Below are 20,881 nucleotides of genomic sequence, written 5' to 3'. Positions count from 1 at the left end.
AGCGAAAAATTCATAAGGCCCCCCCCCCCCCCTTTCGCTCGCTCAGCCCGACTCTCGGATTACCCCCGCCATGATGGCTCGGGGCCTCAGGCACACCTAGCCTCAGACCGCGTCGGTCCGTTAAGCAGACTGCGCGAAGCCTAGGCGCTCCGGCTAGTAGAAACTCCTTCTGCGCATGCGCGCGGGAGAGTTTCACGCGGTCTTGCCGGGCCCTCGGCTAAGGGCCTCACGGTTCGTGCGGCCCTGAGGATAGCCGCTTCGTGTGCTGCTGCTGCTGCTGCCAAACTTCTTCGCCTAGCCTGCGTACCAAGACGAGGTGTACCCACATTTCTGTGTATCAAGGGACGAGGAACGTCGAGCGTATGTTTCACCTTCTCCTCGCGTGTATAGTAGCAAGACTCGATCTTGTGAACGAGACCGGAGAAGAAGAAGGAGGTGGCTGAGGTGGCGGAGGGGGGGCTGCGCATTCCGAAGCTAGAGAAAGCCTCTTACGAGGTTCTACGGCCTACCGCTCGTATAATATGCGACGAGGAACCTGTAGAAAATCGTATGGTATCACCGTGCTCACGGTGGTATTCGGTCCGTATGTATACATATATATGTATATGTATGTATATATACAGGGTGGTCTGGAATTTTTTCAGAATGAGATTCGCTGAATGGGTTTCGATTCTTTGAGACGATAGCGAGGGATTTGGTGCGTGGAAATTTGTTGATTTGTAAATTGAACTTTTTTGTGAGAATGAAAGTCGAAAGTCAATTTATTGATAGAGGATGAAAAATAATTCGATGATCGGCTACGTCGAACAGAAAATATTGAGACATTGGAATTATTTGTTATTTTAAAGTTACATATTTTCAGTAATCTTTAACAGTTGGTTTGATAATTTAAGGAATGAAAAATTTGATGGTATAACTATTCAAAATCGTATAAAAGTTAAAAAGAGAAAGCGTTTACAGTTTTGAATCTTCGTAGTGTTAACATTTTTTTTTTAATCGGATATCGTACCACGCAAAATTGAAGAATTCTTCCGGCGCTGAGCGGATGCATTTCGTGCATTCCGTTCTCGAGTTGGCTAAAAAGATGCTCGAAACGCGTTTGCAATTCAAGTGCGAAAAAGACGCGCGACGGGAATAAATCGATCACACACCGCGTCCTGAAAATTATTAAGAAAAGCGTCGTTAGGCGTAAGAAAATTAGATTCCGTTTAACAATTGAGCCAAATTTATGGCGGCTTGTTATTGAAAATACGATGGTTATCGTTACCTGCATTTCTGCACTTTTTACTTCCGCGGTCAATCATCCGAGGCACATGCTTCACGCATCGCCGTATCGTATCTACAATGTAGAATTTATGCCCGAGCTGTGTGTAGGTATAATTTCTCGGCTTTTAAAAGAGTCTCAATTTCACCTCAATCATTATCCACCTTGTAATTTGAACACTTATTATGCAACCCGATCGATGTAATTACTATTCCGCGTTAAAGGCGTCGCTGCCTCGAGGCCTCGTCGTTAATTTCTACACCACGTTGAGGATGGATCGGGGTGTATACAATTTCGCGTGTCAATTTAACGTCAAGAAACCGGCTCCTTGTAACCAACGGTTAAACTTCTACGGCTTTGCGCTGACCCAACGGGCAGAATAATCAATCGAAACAATCCAAGAAAAAAAACAAACAAATAGAAAAAAATCGATTTCGTCTCTGAAAAATTCGTGCCTTCAGAATCTTGCTCGGATTCTTATGGTTAAAAATTGCGAAAGATACAGGAAGCTGGGGGATTCGGTTTTGCGCAATTGGCCTGGTTCACACCGTCCTCAACGCATGTGATTTCAAGTCGGAGCCATGTAACATGATAGCCGTAGAACGCGAGCATCAGCTGCGAATAACCGCGGTGAGACTTAACAATGAAATTGTTATGAAAATGGGTATAACGACGCGCAACAAGATAGAAATCTATATTATATATTACGACGTATGAAACGAGAGTGGGACATTTAGTCGACGAGTTTTGCGCCGCGGTTTATTTTACGGATGCAAGTGTTTTATTTTATTTTTTTTTTTTTAATTTTCACGACACTTCGGTGTTATTCTTGCACGATTACGCAAATCCTTGAGCAGACGAGTATTTCGGCGGGTAGTGCGGAACGTTTGCTTGTTAGAAATTATACGCATTTCACAAAAATGATTAAAAACCCACGAGACTTTCATCTCGCTTTCAGACATTCATTCGAGGCATGTAATAGCGTATTATACACACATAATCGGAATTGCCGTCTTGACGTTTTCCCGCGTTTCGTTCGGTTATGATCTCTTCCCTTATTGTTACGTAATATTTCGACATTTTTTTTTTTTTTTTTATCACGCACGGAACGCGCGGAACGTTTAAATGTCACAAGAGTTGAGCTGTGCTGTTTGCGTAATCGATTAGACAGAATCGCAATTAATAAATCTGAAAAACGATTCGGTGATTACATCAACGATTATCAGCCTTCGATTCGTTTCAATTTTATCGATTCCAGTAAACGAAAACAGATTGAAACGGGTGAAAATGGATTCATTTTCCTGTTTGTCAATTCGAAATCATCGAGTAAACCTGCCGCGTAATGCGAAAATATTCGGAATCTTTCGTCACGGTTTAAAATGGATTAGAAAAGAAAGAGTCCAATGGAAAACGATAAAAGCGCTGATGCTCGAGACGTATTAAACTTTGTTCGAGGTGAGTTGAAATTTCAATTTGTACAAAAGAATGGAATAGAAATAGATGCAATGGATGCGGATTTGTATGTTAGAGAATGCAAATGGAAAATCTTCAAATCTGTTGACGCATATTAAAAGCAATATAACGATTAAATCGGATTGATTTTTCGGCCATAGAATCCATTTTCTTGTGCGATGCGCAGTGACAGCCATCAAAACGATTCTAATTCAACATGTTTCAATATTTTTTCGTTTACTGGGAATCATTACAAGCTGAGACGATCCTCGTGGTTTAGATGAGAGAAATTACGTTCACAGCTGTGAATATATTAAGAAACTCATTAATTATACCACTTTCAATTTGCAATATTTTACCGTTATTTTATTCGAAAGTAGTGAAAAATAATTCTTTGATCTACCGCGATTGGTAACTTTCCTGATAAAGACGTTGAAAAATAAATTTAAAATCAATCTCGTGATCCGTTCAAATCGATCAATGTTAGAGAAATTTCATCGTCTTGGTTTGAAGAAGAATCAAGAACCGAATGCAAATCTTTCTCTCGAATCAATTCCTCGTAAAAACAATCATATTTTCTAGACGTCGAAAGTTGCAGAGACATTTTTCGACCACACTTGTTAATTTTGTGAATCTCATTAAATTGAAAGCAGTCTGATATTTTGATGTAACAACGTTTAATATCTTCCAAAGTCAAATGAATCGGTAGTAAAAACAAAAACACATCCCAGTGACGACGAAATTTCAATGTACAGGCGAAGAAATATCAGCATTATTCAAGTTTGATTGTGGCGTGTAATTTTCTGCTCAAAGTTTCGCACCGAGGAACGTAGAAAAAACTGGGGATCAAACCTACGGGCCTCGAAAAGGTTGCCTAGTAAAATCCGAGACATCCTCTCAGGAGGAAAAGCTGACAGGAAAATCCTGATAAGCTGCGGTGTTCGCTATTTTACGACGTTCAATATTGGCAGATTGATCCCCGGAATAATTCGGCTTTACTGGGCGGTACGAGGCTCGAATTTCTCGATTACAACTTATTTCGATTCCTCCCCGAGACTTTCCTCGCTTCTTATAAGGCACGGCGTGCAGCCGAAGCTGAACCCACGCTGCATTGGCTCATCGGGATGCAAAGTCCCGTGTGGCTAATCATCGGGCGTGTTCTGCCCGCCGCCTCCGTTGTCCAAACAAAGAATCAGAAGCCCTTGTACCTCCACCGGTAGCTGTAACTTTTTGTCTCTCCGTCGACTCCAATTGGCCAAAGACGACTTTGTCTTAGGCGTCGTTAGTCACACACGGAAACGCCATTGACATTCGGCTCGCATCCGGATGTGCCGTAGAAACTTTGATGCGTTTTAACCACTCGTTCTTTGTCTATTGTATTCTACACGGAACGTGCAGAGACCTTCCTTCCCCGTTTATTGGAGAACCGAGGAAAATCGTGAGCGGGATAAAGAAGGAATGAATATAATTATTATTGGTGGGGACGTCTTGAGCTTAACCCTTTGAGTTAAACGTTATTGTGCTGTGGTAGACTTTTGTAGCAAGATAGTATTCTGTGGTTTTTGGGGTCGTTGATTACTAATCTGAAATCAGATTTCAAAAATTCAAGATGGAGGATCCAGCATGGCCGACGAAAATTTTAAAGTTGATCGAATACGGTCAAAAAACTCTACGCAAGGGTTTTTGAGGTCGGTGATTGGATTCGTCATAATGAATTTTGAAAATATGATTTCCAATTCGTAATCAGCCACCACGAAAACTCCCGGATAGAGTTTTTTCTCCGGATTCGAGCGAATTTTCGATTTTCATCCGCCATGTTAGATCCGCCATCTTGAATTTTCAAAACCCGACTTCAGACTCATAATCGGCGTGCTTAAAAACCTATAATTTGTACAAAACATGTATACGTGTAGAGGCGTAATTTTCTCGGAAATGAATTATGCACGATTTTTTTCAATCAATTTGTTTCTAACAATAATAACTTGCATTTTATCGCAACAATTACTCTCGAGTATTGAAAACCTATTAGTATACTATCAGAAATAGCAAAGAACTGTAAAGAAATATGTTTTGAAAGTTTTCTAAGTATACAAAAAATGGATATAAAATAGGTGGTAAGAATAATTACTACCATGACTCAAAGAGTTAAGGATTAATCCACCGGAATGGAAGTTAAGAATTGGGCAAAACTGTTTGGGAAATCTTCAGGAATGTAAATTTTCAAATGACATTTCTACTGTGCAATGAAAACGAATCTCAGAAATCTCGAACAAGACAAGCTGCATTAGAGATATCACTTATAGTTTCTGAAAATACTTTGATAATTAGAACGTTCAAAATAATCAAACTTTGGTATTTTTAACCCGATAATATTCTTTTGGGATTATGTTATTCGTTACAGGAATCTCTAGATGCCGCCTGATGAAAATTTTACAATATCTAAAGTCGATCAAAACGAATTTGTCTAAGAATGATAAAGCCGATGTTCGTCAATAATTAAATTCACCCGTTACAACTACACTGCAATGTGAGATTTCTTCAATATTACCTTATTCAGCAGATGATTTCAAAAACAATAAAATCGGGTTAAAAGGAGCAGAGTTTAATCATTTTGAAGTTTGAAATTATTCAACCTTTTCTGAAATAGTTGATATTTTATCTCAAATTCGTATCCATCGCATAACAAGGATTTACATAACTTTTTTTCAATCCCGTCAACCGTCATTTGCGCAATTAACATTGCCGGAGACTTTTCGAATAATTTGTTGTTTTTTTTTTTTTTTTCTCTGTTCAGCCCAACTTTTGATCGAGACTTAATTCATCCTCGAAATTATAATATCAAGGATTCAAACACTGGCCGAAAGTGAAAATAAATAGAAATGATTTCCATCCGCAGTTTCTTTACAATAGATAATTGCGAAACCGAACGGATATAGTTGAGCGCACTAGACAATGGGTTATTATATTGTTCTGTCAAAGGCAGAAAATAATGAGATCTATCAAACTTCAATTCCCACGGATGAAAAACCACAACGTAGCCCGGAGATGGACGTCATCGATTGTTACACCTCCAGTCGTTGTTTCTTTACTACATTCCTGCAGTTATAGCAATCGGCGTGAAAAGTAGCAACAACAATTCGTTATTCGCCGAAGTGAAAGCTCACCTGCATCCACGGCGGTCTTTAATCTGCCTTCTAATACCGTAAACTACTGCCTGTCACCACTTCCTCATTTCCGCTGTCCTTGTAGCGAAGAGGCTGCCGCTATGTTTCACTTTTTATTGCGACCCAGGGCCGTTCCGTAATTATACGCAGGAAAGATAATTCTCCCGTTTCGTACCTCGACAATACATGCGTAGGCATGTGGGTACTCGATCTTGGAAGCTAATTGTTTTTTACTCCAAAAGTCCTTTCTTTGCAATAAACAGGCGAAACTTGAAACGGTCGTTCCTTCTAAACCCTTTCTTAACCCTTTAATACGCCCAGTCTCCCACCTTTTTTCTACATCTTATTTATTAAACAATTTTTTCGGTAACAAGCGCCGAGCTTTTTGCTTCCATATTGTACCTGAAATATTTATTGAAACTTTTCGACGAAGAATAGAAACACCAAAACATATTACAGAATTACTTCAAAATTTTCCTTCTTGTTCTCGTTTGTCCGCCATTTTGAATTTAAAAATTTCGAATTCAGATTCGTAATCAGCGACCCGAGGAGCACACGTGTGGAATAATTCCAAGAGAATCGCATGTAAGAAAAAAAAATTTATACATAAAAGGGTTAAACATAGAAGAAGGACGATATTATTCACAAGCTGCGTAATACGATAAATCCGTCGAATGGAATTTGCTTTCGTTGTGTCGAAACGCAAGCGCTTAATCACCGATAATACGTCTCACTCGGCATTAATTTATAATTTCGCAAGAGCTTACGTGCAAGTTTGACCCAAAAATAATCGCGGGTATTAATTCTAAGGCAAAGGCGGTGCGACACACGCGAGCCCTTGGAATATCGTCTAACGCCAGAAGTGCGTGTTCATGGTAACTTTATAACGATACAAATGGCCTCAATATGTGACATAATAAATTCAGCAGTCGTTCGGTTGCGTGCCGAAGCGTCTAATGATCAGAACGCGCGAGTTCTGTGATATCGACGATTGATCAATCCCCTTTTATTTTCTTTCTCTCTTTGGTTTATTTCATTTCCTTTCCTATCCTTTTTTTCTTCTTCTTCTTCTTCTTCTTTTTTTTTTTTGTTTTTTTTTCTTTCAGCGTCTTGCCGCACAGTTGGAATCTGTTATACGGCCTTGCGATGAAAATGTATCTGGGTAAAGGTGCGGACACGTATATAATATGATTTGAGCTTGGAATAAATAATAATAAATTGTACTTTATTATACAAATCGTGAAAAGGCAATATATACACAGGGTCTAACTATTCGCTGTAACATCTTAAAGCTATAAAATATAATGTACACGGAGCTCGAGAGGGGGAAAAAAAAAAACAGAAATTAAAGTTAAAAAAGAAGTATCCGATACGATATTACAGAGTCTTGTATTACGTGGCGTTGCATCGTTATCGAATGATGTAAAAATTTCTTAGAATTTATAGCTCGTCCGACATAATAAAATTATCATGCGAAATCTTCCGTCGGTTGCTAATTAATTAACGAGTATTATAGTGTTCATATACGAAGTTTCGCTTTTACATTGACATTGTCAGTTCCTTTTGTTCTTTTACGATTTCGTTTTTTCCTTTTAGTTATTTAATATTCTTACATTGCGATTATTAGCTACGTAAAGCGATCCTGCCGCATCTGGTAGCCGGTGGGTATAAGGTCGTCAGACTTACAATTAGTACGTATGGAAAATATCGAATTCAGGATGGCGCAAAAGAGTGCCAAGGCTTCTCGGACGTTTTCTTTCCGAACCTCGGAGTGCCTTATACCCCACTCATTCCTACCTTGCATAAGGTGATTCATACACACAGGTTAATATACGAGCACATTTAATTCAGCGCAGCTCGTTTCGATGTATGCGTATTGTACTTACAGATTTATGCCGTGCACACGTGTTGCATTGTACGCGTGTATACCTACTTGTTTTACGTATAAGTTTCTTCTCTCGCGTTAATTTTACATTTACGTAATGTAACAATTTTGAACACAAACTCTCCCGCGGCAAACGTACGAAAGGCATGATTGAAATAGTATATTAAATGACGTTGAATAGGTGAAAGACAAAGCGAAGAGAAAAGAAAAATTGGATAAATACTCTTTCAGCAAGTATGCGAGATTGTTTAATGGGACGATTTACTCTTTGGAATATACCGACCGTTTTCTTCGTTGAAAAATAAACCTCATGGCCAATAGGAACTCTTCCTTCAACTACCTTTCTAGGCGATAAATTCTATATCCTAGATTCCTACAGATATATACGTATGTATTGTAGAAAGATCGACGATAAAATCAAATCGTTTTTTTTTTTTTTTTATTGTCAATAATAAATTAAACAAAATATTGTACTCGAAACTGCATTATGTAGGTATTATACATTTCAGACTTTATTTTAATCATTTCTTCGGCTTTGATTAAATCTAAAAACGAAACCCGTTTTACTATTTTTCTTAAATACAGTTTTTTTTTTTTTTTTCTTATATATAGCCGCTGCTCGACACAGTTGCGTATAAAAATTTTCGCCCAATCTTTCCCCAAAACGAGGGTACAAGTATGTAATATATCTGAATCACTTTCAATATTGCTTGCCTCGAAAATTATGGGTACAAAGTGTATAATATTTAGCGCAAGCAGAGGTCGAATAATACTTGTGATTAAGGTTATTACATTTTATGTCCATTGATTTCAGACTCCGACTGATTCAGGTAATATTCCTTAATCACGTTAATTGGCACGGTCACTTTCAAGGGTCGATACACCTTCTCTCCTTATATCACTTTCGGCTGTATGATCGATCGAAATTATATTCACGGAGTGAGAAATCAATGAGAAATGATCAGGACACGACGCACTTTTCGGCGTCCTTATGCGTCTGCGACGTCGGGGGTTGCCGACGTCGGGCGCAGGCGACGGCGTCGTTTGGCACGTACGAAATTCTCACTCCACCGTAGGCTCGACGGGGTGGCAAAGCATACGCCGATGCCTCGTCCGAGCTACTCGATGAGCTGCAAGTCGAACAGCAGCTCTCCTCCTCTTCCGTTCTCACCCTCGAACCGATACCGCCTGAAAATATTACAAGAGATATTGGAAATTAAACGAGATTCCAAAATTACGTTAAAAAAAAAAACTAATTTTCATTTTCTACCTAGAAGTATATTTTTGGATTGTGGTAAAAAATGAAAATAGTTAAGGACTGAGCGGTAAACGGAACTAAAAATTTCTCAGTGTAGGTTTTAAGAGCACTGAACACGGATCGATGTCTTCTGTAAATGTTGGGAAGATGGATTTTGCTGCGGTGCCAATTTGGCTTCGCTTTGCAAACTCAGAAATGTTTATTTCGGTGGCAATGTTAATACGGATTTGCAAAAGACGAGACTATAGGTGTAGATTAAATGGTGAACACGGGGCTTCTCAACGTCTAAACATATGAATTGTCCTCAGCTCTGAGTTTTTTAAATACTACGGTGGCTTGGCTCTCGCGAAATAAGTTTACTCGTGTAATTTAGTCGGTCTAGAAGAAGAAGCCTTTAGTCCAGTCGTATGATCGAATCAATTCAATTCTTGGGTTAGCGATGAATAATTAACCAACAAAAAACATGTTACGACATAAATTCTCTCAAAATAATACGATGTTATAAATTCAATGTTATTCTTCTCGGACTTTACACACGGTGAATTTCGAATTTGTATTATCTTCGAACGGGTATCGTAAAGCTCTCAAAATCTTTCATAAAAAATAACCAAGAGAATTTTTCTTCCAGTTTCGGAGCATGATTTCTATCAACGAGACCGATTGGCAAGCCTCGTGGAAGTCGAAGTATCGTCAATGAAAGGTATGGAATAGAATTTAGAATTTCGTTAGATTTCGCAAGCAGCTATTGCAAAAACTGAAAAGCCGAGATTTTCGCAATGCCTGCTTTAAAGGATAACAAAATCATATCGATTCGAACCGCAGCTCAGACCCTTTTCCGTAAAACGAAGTCTAACCATCTGACTTTCGAATTTATGGACGTCAATTAAATTTGCGAAATATCGGCCCCTTGAAATTCCCAGCTCAAATTCTCACCCCATGAAGAAGTACTGGCCGCTTCTTCGGGCTGCAGACTCCTCGACCGAGGGACATTTGGGGGCAGAGGTGTCGGTGGCAGAGGGGCATTTGGCGTCGCGGAGGATTCATCCCCCTGGAATCGGACCCTTCTCGATGTTGGAGTCGGTGGATCGGTGGGACTGAGGTTCGCGTTGACGTGCGGAGGCGGCGGTGGAAGTTCCGGCATGCTGGAGGCGTGAGCCGGAACGGTTCCCTGGGCGTAGCGCAGAGGCTCTCTGTCCCTGGCTTGCATCAGTCTGAAAATCGTTATCGATAGGTCAATTTACACCCATCGGCGATTGACCGAAGACCCGTTCACTCGAGGAAGTCACAAGACTGGCAATTTGGGGTCAAAGGAACTTTAATGACCATGAAATATTTTTGAAAATAAAGAGGTCAAGCGATCGTAGAACGTTACTGAATTCATTGGAAATCGTTGCTAATCACTTGAAATTACGCGATAGCGATTTCCCAGCATTGGAAGTCACCGCAAGTCTTGCGGTAAGGGCTGATTCTTTTCAATTCATTAAAGTTCTATTCGTTTATCTATCATCTTATACACGTACTTTCGTTGTATTTCAGGCTGTGAACTATTTTTTTGTTATTTCCAGTGACTGGGTGTGATTCACTGTGATTTAAATCCTACTGAAAATCATCTGTACCGGACTGAAGCGGTTCGAGATCACGGGTGGAAATTTGAGTCCATAAATATCACTTGATAGATTGGTAGGTATATCAACGAAAATTGCATGAAACGATTTGTTTAAGTCCGATGTAAATGACTTTTCGTAATCGGCAGTCGAGTATGGTGAAATGAGAACGCGAGCAATCGAGCACAACTGACTCTCCGTAATTTCCTGCGCGTTAACTTCACGCTTGGTCCGTGCATTGTTCGACTTCACAGGCCTGGAGAGCGGAAATTACGTGTACAAGTTATTGCAAATATCGGTTTGTCGGACCTTCCCAGTTCCGTCGGCGTCTCTTCCGGTAGTGAGCCTCTCTCCTGTAAAAGCCTCTCGAGATTCCTCTCCAGAAGCACCCTGTCCAAACCGCCAGGCCTCGATCCACCCGAGCCGAGACTGTCGCCGGAAAAATCAACCGGCGACGGAATTGCCTGCGTTGGCATCGTCGCGACGGACGCGGTGGAGGCCTGCTGGTGCTTCCTTGGCATGCGGGGTGAATTCCTGGGTGAACCGAGGGTGTGTCTCGAGGCAGGAGGCGGTGGAGGACTGGAGGACCCTTCGCTGGCAGGTGGAGGCTGCCGCCTCACCAACCTGGGGGAGATAAAAATGGATGTCACATTTTAATTTCGTACAATTTCGTACAAGGTGAGTTCCGCAGGACGGTGGAAATCGCTGCGGCGGAATAAATCCCTCCGTTATTTTCCCATCCTTGGTCAATACTGACGGCGTACAGATGCCTGCCTTGCCGACTTACCGGCAGTCGGTAAGTTACCCACGGTTGCTATTGAAGATTCTCGCGCGAGTTCAGTGAAGAGACAAGTGCATTTTTGGCGAGGGTTTTACTGTGCCATGGTTCAAGTAACGCCAGGGGATGATTCATGGTACTTACTGACGGCAAGATGAGAGGAAAAAAAATTAGAAAACATACGGAAATAATTTTACGGGGTATGTAACCTCGGTTCACGTCCTGCCAAATCAATTACCGATTATGTAGGCAAGTGCAGTTCGAGTCACGATTTCACGGTCAAAATTCTACCGGTTATTATCGTATCTCATGACGTTTTACGTACCGTGCCGGAAAGACCGTTGTAAAATAGTATACCTGTACGAAAGCTTGGCTATCTGCGTAGCTAAAAAACATATTAAACAGTGGAATTTATCCACGAGGACCGTCATGCCCATTTACTCGGAAACAGTTCACGCCAATTACTGAGCTACCGAGGAATCGTTGATCGGTTAATGGTAATGTTCAACTCTACCGTCGTAAAAGTTTCATAATATATACAGGTTAGATAATACGTACTAATGATTACTATAATCTCACCATCGCCACAGTATCGCAATTTCTGTTATCGGAATTAGAGGAACATTTTAGTTTCAAAGAAACTGATGGAACCATCACTGTCTTTCTAAGTCATGTCCATTAATCCTACTAAGAATTTTTTACAGATTACAATTTAAGAAAAAATCACAATGTTGACAATTAGTAACTGATGGTATTTTAGACGACGTGATCTCAACACAAAGTTTTCCACATGGAGGAACAGCTTCAGGAATCGCCTACGTTAATCCGGCAATTTTCCCTGACAATCGATCCCACTTGGAAACCTTACCTTGGAAAGGTTGGTGGAAGCGGAGGTCCTGCAGAAGAGTCGCTCGGGGTTGTCGGTGGTTCACCTTTGCTGCAAGCAATGCTGCAGTAGATGGCACCCCGCCTGGGCAGGAAGGGTCTGCCCAAAAGGGATGTGCGGCATGTGGCGCAACAGAAGCAGGACTCCGTCGCGTGCCAGTGCTGACCTTCGTGGGACATTTGACCTTGGTCGACGCCGATCGGTTCTCCGCAACTGTCACAGTACTCGGCGAAAGAGGCGTCGAAACAGTGGAGACAGTAGGGCCTGCCCTCCCTCATGACGTACCTTTGACCTCCCAGCTGGAAAGACAAGATCATGCAGGTCAGTTGCCAGATATTAATATGTCTCATTTGAAATTTTCAAAATACTCTACTACGTATTCTTATATTGACGGATTAGGAACTTCTTTGACAAGGGAAAAATAGATTTTTATTAATTGGGTTTACTGAGAAACAAACTTGGTAAAGTTCATGAAACTTTGACGTCAACTTATTTTTCTGGACATATTTTTTTTGGAGTTTTTTAGCATCATCCTCACTGAAGGAGTGTAACCGTTTTAACGGGGAATAGTATACGAGTAGACGACTAAAAATGGGTGAACCTTTGGGATTTATTTCTGAAAACCGACACGGGAATCGATCTGCATTTGTACGGTTTTCCTTAGAAAAAATTAAGAGTAAAGGAAAAAGGATATGAGCTATCCAAGAATACTGTCTCTAAATTCGAAAAAAATCGGTTAAAACAATTCTGATGCAATCACGGGTATCGCGAAACGTGTGACTACCAATAAAAAGATACGCAAATGAATCTTGATCTGCAAAGTTTTGAATAAAACAAACCCCAATCGAATTCTAAAAATTCCCTCACTAAGTCAGCCGTCTTCTCGTACTCACCCCCTGACCCTCTTAGCCACGAACCTGTCTGTCGCACTCTAGACAAGCGAAATGCCGCATGTGCCAAGCCCTGCCCTCGGCCTCGGTGCACTCGTCGGCGAGAATGATTTCGTCGCAGGCACAGCACCTGGGCTTGAGGGTCTCGGCGTGGTGGCGTCCGCAGTAGAGTCGTCCGTCCCTCCAGAAGTAGATAAGGTCAACGAGGAGCTGTCTGCATATGCAGCAGACGAAGCAGGCGGGATGCCAGAGGGCAGTGGGCCCTGCGCGCGAGGCCCCAACGGCCATTTCTGCCGCGGCGATGGGCCTGCTGCACTCGCGACATCCGGTCCCATGCGGCCTCTCGAGCTGGCTGACGTGACCGCGGCCGAGGGCTTCGCGTTTTCGCTGGGCCGCGAACACCCTCAGTTCCCTTTTCTCCTCCTCGGAGAGGCCGCTGCAGTAACGAGCCTCGTTGTCGTGGGGTGGCAGCTGTTGAAGAAGCTGCCTAACGCGTTCCCGTTCACCGATGCTTCCCACGTACGGTATTTTGTCCTCTGGTAACGCGCTGAAGTAGAGATGGACCTGGAACATAGACAGGGAGACGTGAACATGCGGTCGGCATTGATTCGTGCTATTAATCACTCGCAGATATGTGAGCTAATCGATCGAAAATCGTGCTCGTGATTAACCGGGTGCGAGCCAAGTCCCCCGGGTTGAAATAACCGGCCAATTAAATATCACGGTCAGCTTTTCGTCCGCTGATGGCGGGCCCAAGTAGCGACGGACCATTTTCAATTTTTCATTATTTATTGCGCGACGAAAAACTTCTCTGTCTATAACACGTGTACGCGACGAACCCGCGGGTTCCTGTAAAATAGATGAAGCTATTACTCGGAGATTGATGTTTCGATTAAAGTCAAACAGGGCCGTGTACCTGTATTCTCGTCTCTCTCTCTCTCACTCTCTTTCTGTTTCTTCATTTTTCTTTCCAGCGCGTTTTTGTTATTGGATTATAAATATGGTCGCCTGCGTGAATCCATTGCTAATTAAACAAGAGTCAACCTGACTCCATGCCCGATAAAAGTGCGCCAGGTTGTCGTACTAAATCGCGTCGATAACTCTCAGTTATACCCTGTCGCTGTGCCTGCCGTGTTGTTATGCGTCCGTCGCGCAGTCAGGTATATATGTTACCTGCTTCTACCTGTTCAACAGCAGCTACACGATTTGCCGTAAGAATTTCAAATTAATCTCCACCGTAAGCTCGGACATCTCATCTTCTTTCTACTCCTCGTTTTCGCTCTCGTAGTAGCATTCTTTTCACTTTTCGAAAACGAAAATTTAGAAAATCTACCCCACTTCTCCTCGCCCAGGAAACGTCGTCAGTCGCGAAGCGTATAAAAACTTCACTCTCGATTGGCGCTACCAAGTTCGTAACACCTGTCTCTTATCCTAGCCGCGCATCGTCAAGACGGATGTATTAATGGACAGGTGGTTTATAAAATTCAAGGTCTGGAATGCACCTGCGATTCTCACCCAGGACAGCCGTAGTCATAGTCAACGCTGCGTGACCAGGACTGCCAATTTAAGAATACATCCGTCTGTCGTCCGGTCGTTCGGTCATCCAGAAGCTAGACTAGCCAAGTCAAACTATACTCGCACCTGCTCTACATCACGATTAGGAAACAAGTGGACTTGTCACAATAACAGATTATAGTCGTGCTTTTTCCAGTCTGGATAAAAGTGTACAGGCGAATCTCTTACGGAAATAGCCGAATAACGACATGCCCTTGGCTGTCTTCTCGGTACCTGAAGCCACGTCGTTCCATCCATGACTAAGATATTTTTATCACTCATGGTTCACGGATGAGATGCAAAATTCTTGTCTCATTGAATATCTCGAGCAGATGTATCCGCGTACCGGCAACGCAAGATGCACACCCGGCCAGGATAATGGTTGTGTAATATACTCCGTGAGCGTGAATATGCTGAGTGCGTTGGGTATGCGAGTAACCGTATAAGTATGAGAAGCGTCAAGGAGGTATCCGGTTCTCTTATATTACATACGTTCCAAGTAATGAATACTCAACTGGGACGAACTCTCATGAAAATACGTTTCTCACTATCGGAAGCATCGGATGAGAGACCTTCGAGTCCCGCTCTGTCCATCGTTCGATGGGACGCGATGCGCTAGGTAATTTCATAGATCATCGTATTTTCGGACCGCGTTTGTCTGGCCCTTGACATTACCTGGTCGGGACGCAGACCCGGTGGGACCCACGTGTACTCCTCCAGGGCACATCCGCTGTCGTCGTCGCTCTGCGAGTGCCTCTGATGATGCATAAGGGCGTCCTGGAGTGGCGGTGGCGCCTGAACCGGGCTCTTGAACGGCTCGGGAGGCACGCCGGGGGCACCTGCGGCTGATCCGGGGCCCTGAAAGGCCATCGCCATCGCCATCGGGGAGCCGGGGCCCAGTCCCAGTCCCAATCCCGACGAACCCCCCGTCTCACTCGAGGAACCCCGCTGGTGCTCTTCTCGAGGACACCTGCAGCTGCGGCACACTTTTCTGCAACAGCCCCAAGGAACAAGGTCTTGGATTAATCACCGTGTGGGGTGAGAAACATGGGGATGTATCCAAACTGCGGGAAACATTTTGGTACGGACTAGTACAGACTACAATTTTGTGTCGGTCTAACGTTATCTGATAAATACTAATTTTCAAAAATCACAAAACAAACTGGCCTGTGGTTGTCCATTGGGAAAAATTTGAACACCACCTGTTTCTCAGTGTACAAGGTTCTTTTGGTTGAATGGTCGGGTGTTTAGGAATTCAAGAATCGAATCCTCAGAACATTGTTCGACGTTGTGCCACATTCGAGAATCAATTAATCAATCAATTTCGAAGCATTCTAGTCAATCATTGCAGAGATGTTTGATCGAACCTGGTACAACTTACTGATACGGCAACTAGTTGAATGAGGCATTTACAGATTATAGAAGATATGTTATACTCTCTGATCGAAATCAGTATCGTTCTACATTTTAATATAGTGGTTCGGTATAGTGTGACGAAAAGATTCTTGGTATCCAAGAGAAATTGTTCGTAATTGATAATTAGAGTAATCGGAATTTCAACCGCGCACGATTTTCGAGCAGTTGGTAGGTACTTGGTGCGTGTATAATATTCTTATTGAATCGGAAGGGGTTCGGTCGTTGGATTCGATGCGACAATAAAACAATCGCATCGAGTTCAGAAGGAAGCATAAGTGCGGTAATCCGGTCGGCGTCTCACGCCGCGGGGGTTTCTTCTTTCGGATTGGGGATGAGAGAGAAATTCCGAGTGTCCGATGATCACGGCTATTAATTTTCTACTTTATATATAAAAGCAATTTCTTAGACGATCGTAATGAGCTCGGATGCACGTAGGTCTTTAATTAAATTGAGTTTCGTTCGTGCTTCAGCGGCCAGAGCCATTCGAATCGGTGATTATGATCCAACGCAAGGTCTATATTTCTGCTAATTGCCTGACCAACTGTCATTAAAGCATTACGGGAATCAGCGCCGATAAAAAAAAAATTGTAAATCTGTCATGCCTGTATTCTCTTTCGTACTAAAACCGAAAACCACCAATTATACCTCACTGAGCAATCCTCACCTTCCACCATCTCAGCGTTCATTTTTCTCTCTGTCCAATGATGCGTATTGCGCGATTTTCGCATTAGTCGTATCATCTCTTTTATAGCATGCGCTTGATACCCTTTCTCAAATACCCTCGTAAATCGCGCCTACTGTGCTTCCAAAGCAGGTTGATAAAAATAATAAAACCCCGTCTCAAATGTCAACCGAGTCGTTAACCCCGCGACAAATATATTATGTACATAATGTTTAACGTATACGCTATACATATTATGCCAACGTATGTAAAGTCGGTATTGAGCTGTAAGGAGAGAGAGAGAGAGAAATTAAATAAAACAAAACCAGATAAAACGGGATAGGGAAATAGACGTTGTGCCCAAGTGCCAAGCACCTGGCGTTCACCACGCCGTTCAGAGTCGTCTCAAGTGTCTCAAGAATAGCAGGGAGACATTAGTCACAATCAGGATTGCATTGTCCGTTAAAAGGCGGCCCTGGCTTTGATCGACCATCGGGCTTTGAATGGGCTGACCCATGACCCCTTGGCAGTCCCGGGATCGAGTTATAAAATCGGTGCTGGAAATTTTCCTACCCTTGCAGAGAAGGAATTCTCTCCATCTCCGCGGATTCAATGCCCGGTCAATTTATTATACAGGTACGTATGAGGCTCGTGGGTGTCTACGCATGCATTTACCTTCATCGCATTTACAGCGGATAAGTTTTCTGTACTTGTACTGCTACTTGTACAGCCTACAACACCCCGCGATAAGGACTGCGGCAACGCAATGGCCAAGGTAGTATGTCAGTGCGTGCGTGGGATCTAGAAAGGCAACGATGACTACACGGTGTGATTTTTTTTTTCCTAACATGTTCTTTCCATCGTTTTTCAACCGGGACGACAGGTTCTTGTAAAAAACTATTTGCATATGGGTGGGAATCAATAGGATACTCCTTCTCGAGTTAGTCGGTACTTTTTCGATACAGTGTTTCCATCGAAAATTGATCACTCTTACCGACTTTCACGGTACGTTTTTCGAGGCCGAACACATACGAATTGCTTATTATTATTTTTTGTAGAAACTGAACCCAAATATAAAATACAGTTGTTATATATGAAATTGGGTCAAGTCTACAGATATCGTAGAGTTGTGTACGAAATTTCGAATTTCCTGAAAGCTAGACCTGGGTTTTCATCAGGATTCGGTTGAATTTTGATTTAGCATGAAAAACCCTTTTCCTGGGGGATCTGAAACGAACAGTCTTACGAATGATTATCACGATCTTTGGGGATTAGACTCACGATCAGTGGTTTCGATACTTAGTGCGGCGGTTAATTCGTCCGGATGGTTTTAGACGAGGGTAACACAAGTTGTAAATCGATCGCGGGTATCCGAGACAATATCGGGTCGATCTGCAATCAAGAGCCGAAGGTGCAGGCAGCCATAGGCATGCGGAAGGCTCTGTGCCGTATATCGTGTAAAATTGCTATTGACTATGTGCCAGAAGAGAGTCTTGTAAGTCAAGGGCCATGGTGTATTACGTTACAATCGGAGTGACACAGCGAGAACAATGGTGACTGTTGAGTTTTTGATTAAACCATGAGATACATATCCAGCGATTCAGCACCGATCGATCTCGTTCGGTCGCCTTGCAATAGTACAGAGTATAGATCGTTCTTTCAACCGAGTTCAGATACGATCCCTCGAGCTGACTTTCGGGCCCGATGACGCAATCCGGCACTTGAAATTCAGGGCACAAACAGGCGTAAGCGAGTTAGGTAGGTATCCCAGATTTCTAAATGTCCGGGTAAAAATCCGTCAGTGAGCCGTACGTGTAGCAATCATCCTTGTCAGAACGCGAGATCGCGTGCGGCGTTTACCAAATAGCAGCAAAAACAAAGTGCGGCCGGATCGTCGACTTACTCGGCGTTGTTGTAACCCTCGGGGTGAATCCTCGCGTGAAGAAGGCTGTCCAAGTTATGCTCGGTGACCTCGAGGGTGTCGATGGTCTTCGAAAGGTCGCCGAATACGCGGCTCGCCGCGGCATTACCGCGGCCGCAATCCCGGGCCCCGTCAAGGAATTCCAGACACTTTTCGGTCGGGCTGGCTCGGGGCGTCGAAAGCGCGGGACAATCGACGTTTCCCTCATTCCTGTTCCTCAGAAAGGCATCGAGGTAGTGCTCGTCGGTCGTCGGCAGATCGTAGACGGCCGGTGACCACGGCATTCCGGCATTTTCCTGGCAATTCTTGACACCGACGTTCTTCCTGGAGTACAATTTCCGCAGGTAGGCTTCCTGGTGGCTCCGGGTCGCCCAGCAGCCGCCCCGCCACCACCGTTTCGACCCGGTGACCATGGTGTCTCGGCGATGAGCCAGACTCGACATATCGCCCCGTGGGAATTAGCGAGGATGAAAAGATCGAGGGATGGTCTCTCGGATCGAGAGGCGGAAGGCAGCCCAATACCCTTGAAGGAGGGGCGAGTCTCGAGGGAACAAAGGCGGGGTGAAGACCGCCGCTTTTTACAGGTAACAGGATCGCCTCGAGCCTGTAAATTTCGGAGTCGAGGGCAGGTATTTCGAAAAAATCCGCCGCCGTCAGCCTCGACCGGCACGCGTTGGTTGAAGTTGAAAAAGGCCCAATAACCGGTAGTGGAGGACATTAACATATTAATACGCACTCCGTCTCAGCTCTTAAGACAGGCACTCAGCCAGATAGGATCTCCATGCCCGGCCCGGAGCTGTTATTACAGATAATCTTTTATTATTCGTCACTCCGACACCGCGACGACGACGAAGAGCACGGGCCCTGTATTATCGAAGGGTTTGCAAATCGACGTTCCTTCGCGTCCCACGCGCGGTGTAACGTAACACTGTTTTGCTCCCCTGAGGCGGCGGATCGTAAACGTCAGGAAGGTTATTCGCGCCGATGTTGACAATCACTGTCGACCAGGCCCACCGTCACTTCACTCTCGACGAAAAACAGGCCCGAATCGCCAATCGCGCGTCACACTGATCCGCACAATCTCTGGGAATACTCGCAGCAGAACGGAGGTTCAGCATCTTCGACACATGCGTCACTGGCCAGAAATGCCCGATTTTTCACATTCGCACCGCAGCCGCCGATCGGGCCCACTCGGTGAAATTACCCACACCGTGAATTCTTTGCTGCACACGCGGTCCGCCGAGGTTGCGCGGGTACTGGCTGCCCGTGTTCTTCGACGGGCCCCGAGAAGTGGGGACCTACTCTCTTACTCCATGATGTTTTCCACCGGCGGCGAGACTACGTGTATGCGTACGCGCGGGGCCCAATACTCGAGTACTACTAGCCGGTGTACAGCGGGCGCACACAGACGGACGTCTTCGATTCCACGGGCACATGGACGAGGAGGAAGCCCCCCGAAGGCACAGACGAATGGTTTCCGTCCTTCTTCCTTTAACCCGGGCCGAGTGAGCGAGAGCGGCGCCCGTCCCACGGCTAAACACGAGAGAGAACTGGGACGGAATTGTGGGCCTTAGGGCCAACCGCAAACACGAGTTTTTCTCGCGCCAATTACCCACTGCGTCACAAGTATTTCAGCTCCGTAATAAGTGAGGATGAAACCCGGCTTCCAGGATCTGAGAGCGAGGCAGCCGTGTCATTATAACGCAGGTAGAGCAGAGCTGTGGGCCTTGTTGGGCGTCTGGGCTGCAGCGTGGTCGAGAGATACAGAAAATCTCGAAACTTGGTTTCTAACATGTACGCGGGTTCGCGTATCGCACAGAAGAGAATCCGCAGAACGCCCAGGAAGTCGTAATGACCTGCCGTGGGAATGAACCCTCGACATTCACGCTTAAGCGCGGTAGTGAAAAGAAAACGATTTAAACGCGTTTGTGCCTGTGTGTGAAACCGAAGTCGCGACGCGTCCTCCTCCTCCTCTGCCGCTCATATTTGCGGCCTGACATTGAGAATTATACGGCCCCTAATAGCGTGGGCCCCAATGGCCGCTGCCTGCCACCTGTCCTCAACCGTGGCTGCGAGGATTTGACTCGAGTATTCCTTGTCGCCTCGCTGGACTTGCCCTTTGTTCAAACGCGTTAAAAAACCGGTGCA

General features: G+C 44.1%; 1 protein-coding gene and 1 long non-coding RNA gene across 11 annotated transcripts in view; one reads left to right on the top strand and one right to left on the bottom strand.

Annotated features, from left to right (window-relative positions):
- Positions 1-8,289: 8,289 nt before the first annotated feature.
- Positions 8,290-20,881, bottom strand: part of LOC124305433 (protein prickle-like) — a 116,200-nt gene continuing 103,608 nt past the window's right edge. For 9 of the 10 annotated variants that reach the window (XM_046764877.1, XM_046764876.1, XM_046764882.1 and 6 more), the window contains 6 exons: positions 15,411-15,726; positions 13,209-13,745; positions 12,274-12,590; positions 10,937-11,251; positions 9,957-10,234; positions 8,290-8,953 (listed from right to left, as the gene is read on the bottom strand). In XM_046764877.1, the coding sequence (XP_046620833.1) occupies positions 8,727-8,953; positions 9,957-10,234; positions 10,937-11,251; positions 12,274-12,590; positions 13,209-13,745; positions 15,411-15,726 (1,990 nt within the window). In that variant the 3' untranslated portion in view covers positions 8,290-8,726. Of the gene's footprint in view, positions 8,954-9,956; positions 10,235-10,936; positions 11,252-12,273; positions 12,591-13,208; positions 13,746-15,410; positions 15,727-18,715; positions 19,972-20,881 lie in introns of those variants that run through there. The other variant, XM_046764875.1, reaches the window with a different exon arrangement.
- LOC124305440 (uncharacterized) lies at positions 10,163-12,279 on the top strand. Its single transcript, XR_006908385.1, has 3 exons — positions 10,163-10,478; positions 10,589-10,703; positions 12,166-12,279. It is a non-coding gene; the product is annotated as an uncharacterized LOC124305440 (long non-coding RNA).

This window comes from Neodiprion virginianus, chromosome 5, assembly GCF_021901495.1.
Source record: "Neodiprion virginianus isolate iyNeoVirg1 chromosome 5, iyNeoVirg1.1, whole genome shotgun sequence".
In the NCBI taxonomy this organism is placed as follows: domain Eukaryota; kingdom Metazoa; phylum Arthropoda; class Insecta; order Hymenoptera; family Diprionidae; genus Neodiprion; species Neodiprion virginianus.
Note: the sequence above shows the minus strand (reverse complement) of the source record. Positions and strands in the feature narration are given on the sequence as shown.